Genomic DNA, 12,828 nt, shown 5'->3' with positions numbered 1-12,828 from the left:
CCAGACGTTTACCTCCATTACCTCGCCATGTTTACCTCCACAGTCGGCCCAGAATAACCTGTCACTCAGCAGCTACTATTCATCCGTTTCCTCCAATAGCGTGACTCTGCTGTGCAAGGGGGTGGGGGGTGGGAGCTGGATTAAAACAGGATAGGATGAGGAAAACAAGATGTGACAGAGAGGAGGGTTTCACAAAAGACAGGAAACACAGAGACATGTCAGCGAGAGCAGGAGACAGAGATGGATGGAGAGATATAGGGACGAGGGCTGAGAGGGGGAGAGAATTAAGTAAAGCGAAATGTAAGTGGAGAGGGTGAATGAGACTGACAAAAAAAGGGGGAGAATATAAAAGAAGAGGAAGGAAACTGAAAGGCTAAAGCAAGAAGGAAGAAAGTACAGATGGTGGATTACAGAGAGAAATAAAGAAAGAAGGAATGAAGACAAAAATTATCCCCTCTTTTAGCTTTGAAGTCTACTTTTAGACATAAAGTGGTTTGTTGTGATTATGATATAACTTGATAAAACAGTGGCGGCTCGCTGTGCGTGTCGCGGCAGATGGAGTGAGGAAATTTCTCTGATAACAAGCGTGACTCAAAGTTTCTGGTTTTTAACAGTTTGTCAGCAGATTGACAGACATGACTTTGATCTGTGCTTTTGATTCTTATAGCATCCAGAGCTGAAGACAAACTAAAAAGCATTGGATTTATCTCATTATTGAAAATGTATTGGGCGTTAATAAACATATAACATTAATAGATTTACCATGTAGAGAATTCCAGAAGATCAAAATAAGACGTTAATGTTATTTAGTGTTGTGTAAATTGACAATGTGCGCTTCGAGATAAGTTGAAAAGCCAGACATTTTGATTTCTACATTCTAAAGCCATTTACTCATCTTAAAAATTTAAAATTAAAAGGAGAACTGTGGTTTCCAACCAAGAAGTCAGGACATCCCTGAGGGTCACAGGATACTGTTGAAGGATCAAGAGATAATAAAAGTTGCACTATTCAAATATTTTCATTTTAACAATTGGGACAAAATGATGTTGTGGAATGTACAAAGTAACATTTAACATTTATAACTACATTCAGAATATGGTAATGTTTTTTTCCCAATCTTTTCTTTCAGATCCTAGTTTTTTTTATGATTGAATAATTAATGTTTGTACAAAGAGGTCTTTAAAGTCCTAAACATACAGTATTCAACCTGAGACCAGCTATTACAAACAGACATGGCTTCACAAACCAAAAATGTTGAAAAATGTAAAGGACTAAAGCCAAACCTCAGATTGCTACCAGTGGCCATCAAATAAAGTGTAAAGCTACAAGGACACAGCATTGAAGCTGTGAGTTCATCTCTGGTGTGTGGAGTTTTACTTGAAACAATTAGTGTTTTGCATAATTCAGGCATACAGGGCCAATATACTTATGCATTAAACAGATTTCTTTTACAATTAAAACACTGGCTGAAGGGTCATAAATCTGGTGGGGGATGAGGTAATGGGGGTATAGGACAATTTTACAAATATTGTTTGTTGTTTTTGTGAAACATTGGGTGCCTTAACATCTTATCAAATACCAGCTATTTAAATATAACACATTTTTCATCAAATAATCTACTTTTTGAATTTTAAATTGTAATTTTTAAAGGTAGTGTAAAGTGAAAAGTACCTATTTGCCTTTCAAGGGTCAGAGCAGAACCATTTAAAACAAAGTAGGTCACGTGACTCATAAAGCTTTTAAATAGTTACAAGTGGTTGATTCGGATCCATTGTTTGCCGCAGGGTGCAGCTTGATTTAATACCAGCAGACAACTCCAGGTCTCATTCAGTACTGAACTGAATGACTGAAGTATGGACAATCAGGTCCAGTTGTTCTCAGTTCAATTTGATAACCGTTAACTGGAAGTCCCAGAATCTTTTTCCAGAAATTTAGAATTTAATTATGAATTATTTAGTATGGAAGGAAGAAACATTACAGTGGACTTCAGAATAGACATTATCATACTGTATGTACAATCTAGTTTTTTAGGTTAATTCTTGGTATCATTATCTACTTAACCTCATACTATAATGTATATGATGTCAGTGCCTGATAATTATTTGCAATCAATATATTTGTCAAGACACAGACACACACACAAGCAATGGAAGGTCTCCCATTCTCTTCCTTAATTCAAAAACTGCACGCACACAAACACACATTCAATCTTTCACCAGCAACTCTCCCTGACATTTGTTTTAGATGCACTTACACACGTACACACACACACACACACACACACAAACACACACACACACACACACACACACGTACTGTGTATTACAAGCAATGAGATAAGCCAAAGAATATCGTGGTCACACTAAAAGCAAATTGTTGTGTGGTTTTACGCAACAAACAACAGTGTGTTTGTATGCTGGGATTGTTTCTGGCTGAAGAGGGAAACCAAGCCCATGGATAAACACTGCCACTGCTCACGAACGCTGACGTCAGGCTGATAAACTCGCCAACGTGTTCAGAAGATGGGAGACTCCACTGCATTTCTGTTATTAGATAATATTCACACCAAGAGTCACAGCAGTGTTTTAAAGAACGGCTAAGTGAATGTTTCAGGTTTACAGGCTGTGCACAGTATATTCTTGCTTCATCTGATCGGTGCAAACATAATCTAATCCTGTCTGATGTCTTGTGACTGATTGTTTGACCAGTGTTCATGCACACTAACAGGCTGACAGTTAAATGACCCACTATTCTCTGAAAGGAGCAGGTGTGAGTAGTGTATGAACGATATTCAAAGCTCTAAGACCTCCTTAACCTGTAGACGTTTTAAATTAATGGGGCAGCCAGACAATTTCCCCTGTCTCCAGCAATTATGCCATAAGCTATAACACTTTAAGACCATAATAGAAGTCAGGGTTTTTTTTATTTGCCCAGCCGCACCATCAATTAACCATCATTTATTTTCTAAAGGAAAATATAACTGCTTTAAACAAAAACCAAAATGCACATTTAGCTTTACTTCTTGTTGCCATGATGTTAATCAGCTGATGTGGCAGCTGCCTATGTTGATCTGAATGGATGGGCAGATGCTGTCTGAGAGGAGTGTTGTCCTAAACCCTCAAACTCTGGGAAGAGCCTGGATTAGGAGGAAGTGGAGTGGAGTTGTCTGCCACAAGCATGGCTTCATTAACCTGCTGGGGGGCCTATGGGCAAAACTTGTTGGGCCCCCATTGGCTGCAACTACACACAGCAGCATAGAAAGTGCTCTGGTTCAATAAATAGTCCGTTAATTGATTATCAAATTGAAGAAATTGCAGTTTGTAGCAGTTTTAATTATCACTTAATATTTGTTATAAAGATTATAAAGTCTATAAAATTATATATATATATAAATATATATATATATATAATTTGAGTATAAGTATATTTAAGTATTAAGTATAAGTATATAAATTATAAAGTCTTCAGTTTTAATACTTGCTTGCACTTTGAAAAACTGTTATGGGGTTCTTTTAAAATTTCAATCGAATATGTTTCAAGACAATATTTTTGTAATTATGTGGGGCCAATGATACAACAAATTTAGAAAGACTGTCACATGAGACAGAAACTGAGGTTTATTTCCCGTTATTGTATCCATCACCAGAACTCTGAGTTTATTATTGTAACCCTGATGACGAAGGTCGTGTAACTTCAAGAAAGTAGTTACTTAAAACAAACTAAATATTTTTTGTGCCTAAACTAAACCAAACTGTGACTATTACACAAATTTAACTGCAGGTAGGATTATATTGTTAGATGAAAGCGTATTCTTAAATTTAACCCTTTGGTTTGATTATTAGAATATATATATATATATATATATAAAATTATGTATCCAATTTATTTTTAATATTCAGCATAATATTGTATTATTTATTGTATAGTATTATTTATTCATTATGTATTTTACTGCTAGACTGATAAAAGTCTGACATTTCCATGTAAATGAAAAACAAGATTTTTAGTTTCAGTTACAATTCACTGGACAGATTCATAAAATCTTTTGGCTTTGCTCCACATCAGCAAAAGTTTTACATTTGCAGCTGTAGGTTTTTGCAGAATACATTTTAAAAACATGGTTAGTACTGAAAATCCTAAAAGCGCTGCTCAAAAGTTAGGGAAGACAGGGATCACTGCCTCCCCGCTCAAACAGAATGTTGCAGCTCGACAGTTTGAGCGAAGCTCATCATCCTCTTTTTGTTGTCTTTTGTTCTGGAGCTAAATACAAAACAACATATTTATGCTGTTAATTCTTTCAGTTTAAGATTTGAAACCCTGTTATATTTTCTCTCTGAGCCTAAACACACTCTGTGCCACAATTTCAGAAAAATCCTTTTCTTATAAATACAGGCGGGGGGACTGACCTATTGGATTACAGACATAAGACCCAAGAGATTTCTGACCCAGTCTCTTAACTTGTCATTCACAAAATGGCCTCTGAGAATGTTTTCATTCATGCCTTTTTGACCCCCGGTCTTTGGCTTGCCATCATTTTCACTTAACAGTCTGACATAGCACTCACCCAGAACACGTCCTTATAGACTTAAATCATGGGTGCTGGGATAGTTCAAGGATTTGCCTATAGCTTATGTATTCAGAGAATATGAAAGAGCTGATTATTGAGCATTATTCAAGGTTTCATGGCAAAAAATAGCAGCATTTACTAACCAACAGGTGAAGAAGCAAGGAGGTGAAACAAAAAATGTTGAAAATGTGTTTTTAATGTTGACAGTGTGCAGGAGTGTATCATTTTTTTGCATTCCAAAAAATAGAATTTTACCAAACCTCAGCCAATTTGCTCATGAAACTATGTTGTTGGAATATGTATGTACACAAAGAATGAACAGGTTTAGCTGTGCTGCACACACAGAGTGGATGACTAAACAAATACAAATCATTCCCCAAGCATGACCTGTTCTGTGTTCATAATGTCCCTGATGGCAAGAAAGGAAAATAACACGAGAAACACCGAGAAGCAGGAGTTTGTGCCCCTCACAGGAAAATTACTTTTTAAAGATTTTCTTTAAGTGCTTCTGTTTTATTAAGCTATGGAGAATATAACAATAAACGCATAGGCCTATAGTTTACATTTGTGGACAGATATCTCATTTGTGAACCAGAAATGTTTTTTATTCGATGCAGTAATGAAAAGACTATACATAATTTTTGTTGTTATTAAATATTCATATTAGCTCTCGTCATTATTAGGCCCACACATTATCCCCTCACAATATATACCCAGACTTGTCCCTGGGGCGGGCGGGTCCATGGCCGGCGGGGTGGGAGGCGCACAGGGGCTGCTTAAAATGGAAAGGTCGGTGCTCTCTTCAGAACAAGAAGCGAGCCTGAGGTGTGGGACGAGCTGCTCCACGGTGGACTAACAAAGACACATCTGGCTGTTGTGCCGCTCCAACATCTGGCTGCAGAGGGATGCGCAGCAGCAGCCAGCGGAGGCTGCGGGAAAATGTTTCACTCCAGTATCTCCAACAGCGTGGTGAGTGTGCTGCATATGTGGACGAAAACAACTTCAACATTTTATTTACTAGAATATATGTCCTTTAGTTTCTTTGTGTGTATTTTCACATGCAACATTGAATGAACGCGTAATATTCTCTAAACACTTACACAATTCCTACATTTTACACAAAGACTTTCTGATTGGAGAACTTTTTTAATTAATTTACATTTTAAAAGCACGTACTTGAGTTGTTTAATTTTACAGCACTTTTGAAAATACATTTCCTCGTGTCACTGATATTTAACTGCACGACAGAATTCCTCATTATTTTCGTTTAGTTGCACTGTGCTACATTTTTAGTTTCATTCAAGCACGAAAACTATTTTTTTCCAATTTATTTAAGAACACTATCCGTTCTAAAAGCACCAGTTTTATGCAATTTCATAGCATATATCATTTCCTGCTGAGGAGAGGAGGCACAGAGTCTTAGTGAAGTTGGGCCTGCAGGATGGAGACCATAGGCCTGAGCCTTAAAAGTGATAGTAACAAGGGAACAGGCTAGTAATCACTATTATTGTGGATTACAGGCTCATAGCAAACTAATGCTGACCCTCTCTGGCTAAACATAATGCAAATGGCGTCAGGGGAATCAAATTCAAAATGTGAATCCTGTTTAAATGTGTGCTTTCTATTATTTACATTATAGTTCGCTTGTTAAATGTCGGGTTAGCTGCTGTTAGCATGGACACACACACACACACACACACACACACACACACACACACCTGCACGAGCCTCACTGCACCCGTCCCGTCCTCGTCATCATGTGCACGTGCGCTGCTGTGAACGCAATCTGTCGTCATGAGGTGCAGCTGTGAGCGCGTTCAGGCCGCCGCGCCCCCGATGCCCGCGCACGTTTACCTGCCCACACACACACACACACATCATCAGAAAGAAGTGAACCGGAGCAGTGCACGGCTGTGTTCACGCGGATCTATGACGCGGGGGGGGGGTTCAAACAGTTTGGATGATTTTGAAGTTTCCCAGCAGTTCCCTGTTTTCCATGGTTGTCATGGAGACGACCGCGACGTCAGCGTCCCTGCTCATCGTTCAGTTTGCGCGTGACAGTGTGTGACAGCATGTCGGGGGACGACGGGAGGCCCGAGGCCGCGCTCACTCAGCTGCTGTGCGGACATGGCTGTGTCGACACAGTACGTGTTTCTGTCTCTGTTTCCACGTGGAGCCGTCGCGTGGGTTCTGTGGAGGTTCAGTGAAAACACCGAGCGTGGAGACTTTTAGCCTCCGTCAGCTTTAGCGCACTTCAAAGTGCCGCCAAGTAACCACAGAGGGAACTGTGTGTAGCGTGTAACTGTGTTGAAGCGACACTAAACGAGCTACAGACATTTTGAAAGTACATGTCGTTGAAAGTCTGCTTTTTACTGACGGGGTACATGACCGACACGAAGCTCTGCATTTGATGTCAGGTGTGAAAAGTGTGTCTGAAGGTTGTGGTCGCATTGTGGTCCCTCTCTTGAACCAGGGCTCCTCCGGGCCTGAGGATATCTTCGAGGAGGACTCCTACTCTCCGTCCTCCCTCTCCTCGTCCTCCTCCTCCTCCGTCCACGCCGTGTCCTCCCTGCAGGGGAAAACCCTGTGCACCTCCTGCGGCCAGGAGATAGTGGACCGGTACCTGCTCAAGGTCAGCCCGACATCATGTCAAGTAACTCCTCTGTGATTGTAGCTAACTGTGAGAAAGCTGAGGCCCTGAAATAAGCATGTTGTCTATACTTTACTGCTATTCCACTTTACTTTAGTTGTTCTGATTAATCTACATGGAGATTAACACAAGCCACAAAATGTTGTTTTCTAAACTCTTAATAAAATAAGAAAACTTTGTTGATCCCACGCTGGGATAATCAAGTTGTTTCAGTCCCAGACAATCAGGATGAGGTAAATAAGAGAAAAAAGTGTGTGTGTGTGTGTCTCTGTGTGTGTGTGTGTGTGTGTGTGCGTGTGTGCGTGCGTGCGTGTGTGTGTGTGTGTGTGTGTGTTAAACTTGCAACAAAACACCTCTCTTTAACCTGTTCCGTGTGTGGTCACTGTGTGGAGTGTGTTCCGTGTGTGCTCCGTTCACACGGATGGGTTAAATACAGAGGTCAAATTTCCCCATGTTTGCATGTTGCATGCTGTGTGTGGGACCATAAAGAGGAATCTTAACCTGTTATTTGCAGTGCAGTGGCTCAGGTTGCACAAGGATGTATACTGTATTTGTGCATAAGGAGATATTGAAATAGACTTAGCCCTATATATGCATAAACAAGCTGTTATGAGTATGTAAGCAGGTTTGGTATTCAAAATGAATGTAAAATGCCATGTGTGTGTGAAAGATGATATATATACATAATTTAGCAAATTTCACAGAGGCATACATGTGGTATTTTCTTTTATACAGATAAAGGGCAAGACAACACTATTGTATGACAGTTGTAAACCATTTTTATTATTTAAATCTTGTTTTTTTCCCCCCTCAGGTGAACAACTTGTGCTGGCATGTGCGCTGCCTCTCATGCAGTGTGTGTAAAACATCACTTGGGCGACATGTGAGCTGCTACATCAAAGATAAACAGGTCTTCTGCAAACTCGACTACTTCAGGTTAGTCACAGCTATAGCATACTTTATCTCCAGCGAATATTTGAAGTCTAATTAAATAAATGTTATAATACCTGATCATATAATCAAGGAGAATAATAGTGCAAATAGTGCACGTTAAAATATGTATTTCAGATGGTCTGTGATTAAGAAGAAGACAATCATATATATTAGAAAAATTGGTTGTCTGCAGCAAAATACAAAAAGACAAAATACAGCAGAAGAACGGAAAATCATTTTTTGTATGACAAGGTCTGCTGAAAGGGGAATCTGAGGACTGTGTCCTTCTGCTGGTCTGATTTTTAATATATTGGGTCACTGCATCCCAGGATACAAGCATCATTTCATTTAATGCTTCTCTTGGTTTTTAATGTATGAATGAGACTGTTCACCCTCACACTCCAACCATTCCTGTTCTTTTCTTCTTTAATTTTTCTTCAGGAAGTATGGGACTCGCTGTGCTCGTTGTGGCCGTAACATCCATTCTACTGACTGGGTGCGTCGGGCCCGGGGCAGCACCTTCCACCTGGCCTGTTTCTCCTGCACCTCTTGTAAGCGCCAGCTGTCCACTGGAGAGGAATGTGGGCTTCTTGAGAACAGGGTCTTCTGCAGGCCACACTATGATATTATGATGGAGAATATCAAACGTGCTAAGGACAATGGTAAGGGTGCTTAAAAAAAAATCATGAAATATTACACTAAATTGCCCTCAAAAAAGTCTGAGTATAAATTGTCAGATCATGCATATTGTTAATATTCTTATCCGACTGATGACTGTAGTGTCCACTCATAAGAGCTCCTGAGTTTAACCAGTCACTTATAGAGATGGTGTTCATGTTAAAAGTGTGAACATGCATGAAATACAGAATTTCATGTGAGGATATCTCAAAACCCCCACAGATAAAATGATGACATTTCCAGTAATTCTGTGTCCTTTTATTGCTCTTCAGTGTTCAGCTAATATGAGACATGTGCAGTCTTCTCTAATCTTCTCTACTATGAACGTGAATAGAGATTTGAAGACTCCATAGTACCATATAAAGTCAATGGATCTATATGTCTTCGATGTCACTATAGTAGACCTACAGACTTGAAAGATGCCAACAGGAGGAAGTGATATGGAACAGGACTCTTAAGTGAGACCCACAAAATGTCACAATCCAGGTAACATGTTGTGTGTCTTGTCTTAAAGAGCAACCCAATACAGAGGATGAGTTGGCAGACAAAGATGACTCCAGTAACATGCCAAGACCTGCTAAGAGGGCCAGGACCAGCTTCACTGTTGACCAGTTGCAGGTATTGCCAAATAGGGATGTGTGTGTCTGTGTGGGAGCACAGCCAAGTCCTTTTTTCCTTCTGAATATTTTAAATTGACTTTCAAGAATAATACCTGTGTCCAAAATATGAGATAAATAATATGATATGATACGTTTGCTTTACACGAACCCTTTCCCTGAGCAAATGCTACTGTACACTCTACTGTTTGGCAATTGTGGTTTTCTAATTAAATCATCATTTTATTATATATGTTAATATTACAAATATAAACTTAAGCGTCCAGTAAAATCGAGAAGTGATAGAGTCAGAAACTGAGTGGAAATTAAAAGCATCAGAGGGACAATGTATATTCTACACAGATGTTGTGCATTCTCCAATCAGGCAATGCCAACTGTGTTATATTTCACCTATGTCTTTTTATAATGATGTCACCATAGCATAATTTATAAAATGATGACAAATGATTAGTTGATCAAAATAAGTTTATATACAGCATCATATAATTTGGAACAATTGTATTATCAATATAAACTTTAGATTGTCTTTTTAGTTCTGTTGTTTGCTGAGATAACTTGGAAAATGTGTTTGTCAGATAATATTGTTGGTGACCTTGACTTTTAATCGATTAGCTCCAAAAGGTATTACCTGGAGACACCTATCGCAGTAATATTCCCACTACTACCACCACTAATGCATTGTTAGTTTGTACGCACGCACACCGACAGGAGACACAAATAACCTAATCCCGGATACCCCGGCACACAGATGTGTGTACTGAGAGTGATTGTCTGACTTAGATTTGTCAAGTTTAGATGACTCTAAATTAATATTTGTTACACTGTGGTCACTTAATGTATAAATAACCAGTGTTAGCCATTATATCAAATGTATGCGCTAGTTAAGGCTTATTCAGCTAACTGTATTTTTCTGTCCTCTACTAGCAGCTAATGTATTTCAAAGCAGACTGAGCACTCTGGTGCACTGTTTTCTTCTAAACTGAAATACTCCTCAAATGTGACTGTATTGTGAATCATATAAACACACCCCCCTCTGTCATCTCTATCTGTAGATAATGCAAACTCAGTTTGCTAAAGACAACAACCCAGACGCCCAGACTCTCCAGAAATTGGCCGAGAGGACGAGTCTCAGCCGCAGAGTTATTCAGGTGAAACAACTGTTCGTAACTCCAGGAGAGATGCTCTAATGGGATCTACTTATTTCAACAGGCTGACTGACCTCAGCAGTTGGGGGAATAATGGCTTTGTCTGGTGAAGTTTTTCAAACTGGATAAGTCCTTACAATCAATGTCGATCAATGTGCCTGACAGGGCTGACACCTTTATTATGTAATGAATACGATTTGAGGATTATTATATAAAGCTGGATTATTTGCAGTTACTTACACATTTGTAATAATTCTTCAGAAATGTTCATAATTTGTATATTGTAATGCCACCAGGTTTTATTTTTATGTATGTGTATTTAAAGTGTTGAGAAGCTTCATAATGACCATGGAGAAATCAGATTTTCACTTGTTAGCTGTCAGCAGTGGGAAATCTTAGGTGTCTCATGCACACATATATTGTTTAGTAATATGTGTTTGTGTGGAAAGAGGGGAAGTGGTGTATTGTTTAACCAACTAATGACCAGTTATCAATCATTCAACATCCTTCAGGTTTGGTTTCAGAACTGCCGAGCTCGTCAAAAGAAACACATCAGCCCAAATCCTGCTTGCTCATCGATGATGACATCACTTGCCCCTGGTCAACTGACACCACCTTTGATGGAGGATCTGCAATATACAACATTTATTTCCCCAGACACGCCGCTCCTCACTACACTGACTTACATGGATGGTAAGAAACACATTCACACATAACTATTAAGAAGAGTTGTCACACAAAAGATGCACCCAGACTAAAGCCTTTGTCTGGTTGCCATGTAAAACTAATGCTGGCAATTTAAACTCGGTTTGTGGGAAAGCATGTTACATTTGTTTCAGTAGTTGTTGCATTTAGGAAATAGCTGTTAAATCGTGATTTTAAATGTTTTTTATTTTTATTTTTTTTCCCCAGTCCAAACTCCAGATCCGTTGTTGCTTCAGCCAATCATGTCCCACTCCCTGCTACAGATACCAGTCAGCCATGCCTGAGTTCCTGAAAACTGATGATGACCTGATGGGAAGAAGAAGCAACTCATTATTCTCGATTTTTCTTTTAAACCAAAAAGCTCAAGATTGGATGGGATTGATTCATTAACTGTCCAGCAAATGAACAGCTCTGAAACAGTTCTATTTTCACTGTCCAATCTGACAGTTGAAAAAACCAAATGTGTGACTTTTAAGTCACTGGATTAATTGCATTAATTCACGCAGGGATTCACAGGTGAGAATAAGTTGAACATGCCAAGTAAAATGTTTTGTGGGATGGAACTTTATGTAAAACTTAAGCTAAGATGTATATGTTATAAATTTAATTTATTTGAAAAATATGAGATGAGGCACTTTGTTTAAAAAAATATTAAATGTCTTTGGTTTTCTGTATAACTTTTCTTTTCAATGTAACTGAGAAAATATCAGTTGTGACATTTACAATAGTGAATCAGATGGTTTCTCTGTGTAAAGACTACTAGAAATACAGCATTTGGTTATACTGTGTATTAAAACCACTGGAGAAGGTACATTGACTGAAACATTTTCCTTATTCCTTTGTCTGATTGACAAGATAAACACACGTACAGGCATTTAACATAAAGACCACACGTCACCACATGTACAACTTTTCTTTCAAGGTACATTTTAAATATCACCCAATATCAAAAAATAGGATGCCATGGAAGAATTAAAAAAACTTGTAGCAGAATGGGGACAAGATTACATTATGTTAATATACACAAGATAACAGACCAGACCTGAGCCTCACAACCACCTCTCCACCATGAAAATCTGCAAAGAGGTCAGGCTACACAAATACAGAAGAGGCCAAACCAACACATCATTCACACAGCTAGAAGATCTAGATCCATGGCGTCTGTAGTGAGGCACTGACAGCCATGGAAGCTATGGCCCCAAGACAATTGATGGTCCAGCACCGAGAGACTGAGTGAAGAGGGGATGGGGAGAAGAGAAGGAGCAAGGCAGACAACTTGGGTGTTAATGTGGTTGAGAATGAACAGATGGTTTGAGAGATGCAGAAATGTATCCCCAAGTTTAGCAAAACTAATCAATAGTAAACTAAACTTAACCCCATATAATATAACTTAAAATCATTAATTCAATGTAGTGGTAATGAAAACAAATATATTAGGAATAAAAAATGAGCACCACAGTAAACTAGATTCAACTGAATGAAAAACATGGCAGGGGCAATACAACTTGACAGATCATGGCCTATTACAACTCC

The 12,828-nt window shown here is 38.9% G+C and overlaps 1 protein-coding gene across 2 annotated transcripts; it reads left to right on the top strand.

Moving 5' to 3' along the window:
- Window positions 1-5,260: 5,260 nt before the first annotated feature.
- Window positions 5,261-12,106, top strand: LOC109641157 (LIM/homeobox protein Lhx8-like). 2 transcript variants are annotated; one of them, XM_069511847.1, is made up of 8 exons: window positions 5,261-5,536; window positions 7,041-7,199; window positions 8,032-8,153; window positions 8,592-8,812; window positions 9,343-9,446; window positions 10,498-10,593; window positions 11,103-11,283; window positions 11,503-12,106. In XM_069511847.1, the coding sequence occupies exons 1-8, from the start codon at window positions 5,507-5,509 to the stop codon at window positions 11,577-11,579; spliced, it is 990 nt and encodes a 329-aa protein (XP_069367948.1). In that variant the 5' UTR covers window positions 5,261-5,506; the 3' UTR covers window positions 11,580-12,106. The 2 variants fall into 2 exon arrangements, with proteins under 2 accessions (XP_069367948.1, XP_019961069.1); XM_020105510.2 differs by lacking the exon at window positions 5,261-5,536 and adding an exon at window positions 6,510-6,711.
- Window positions 12,107-12,828: the final 722 nt, after the last annotated feature.

The sequence above is a fragment of the Paralichthys olivaceus genome, chromosome 16, assembly GCF_024713975.1.
Source record: "Paralichthys olivaceus isolate ysfri-2021 chromosome 16, ASM2471397v2, whole genome shotgun sequence".
NCBI classification, from domain to species: Eukaryota; Metazoa; Chordata; class Actinopteri; order Pleuronectiformes; family Paralichthyidae; genus Paralichthys; species Paralichthys olivaceus.
The sequence above is the reverse complement of the archived record's forward strand: the minus strand, read 5'-3'. Positions and strand labels throughout refer to the sequence as shown.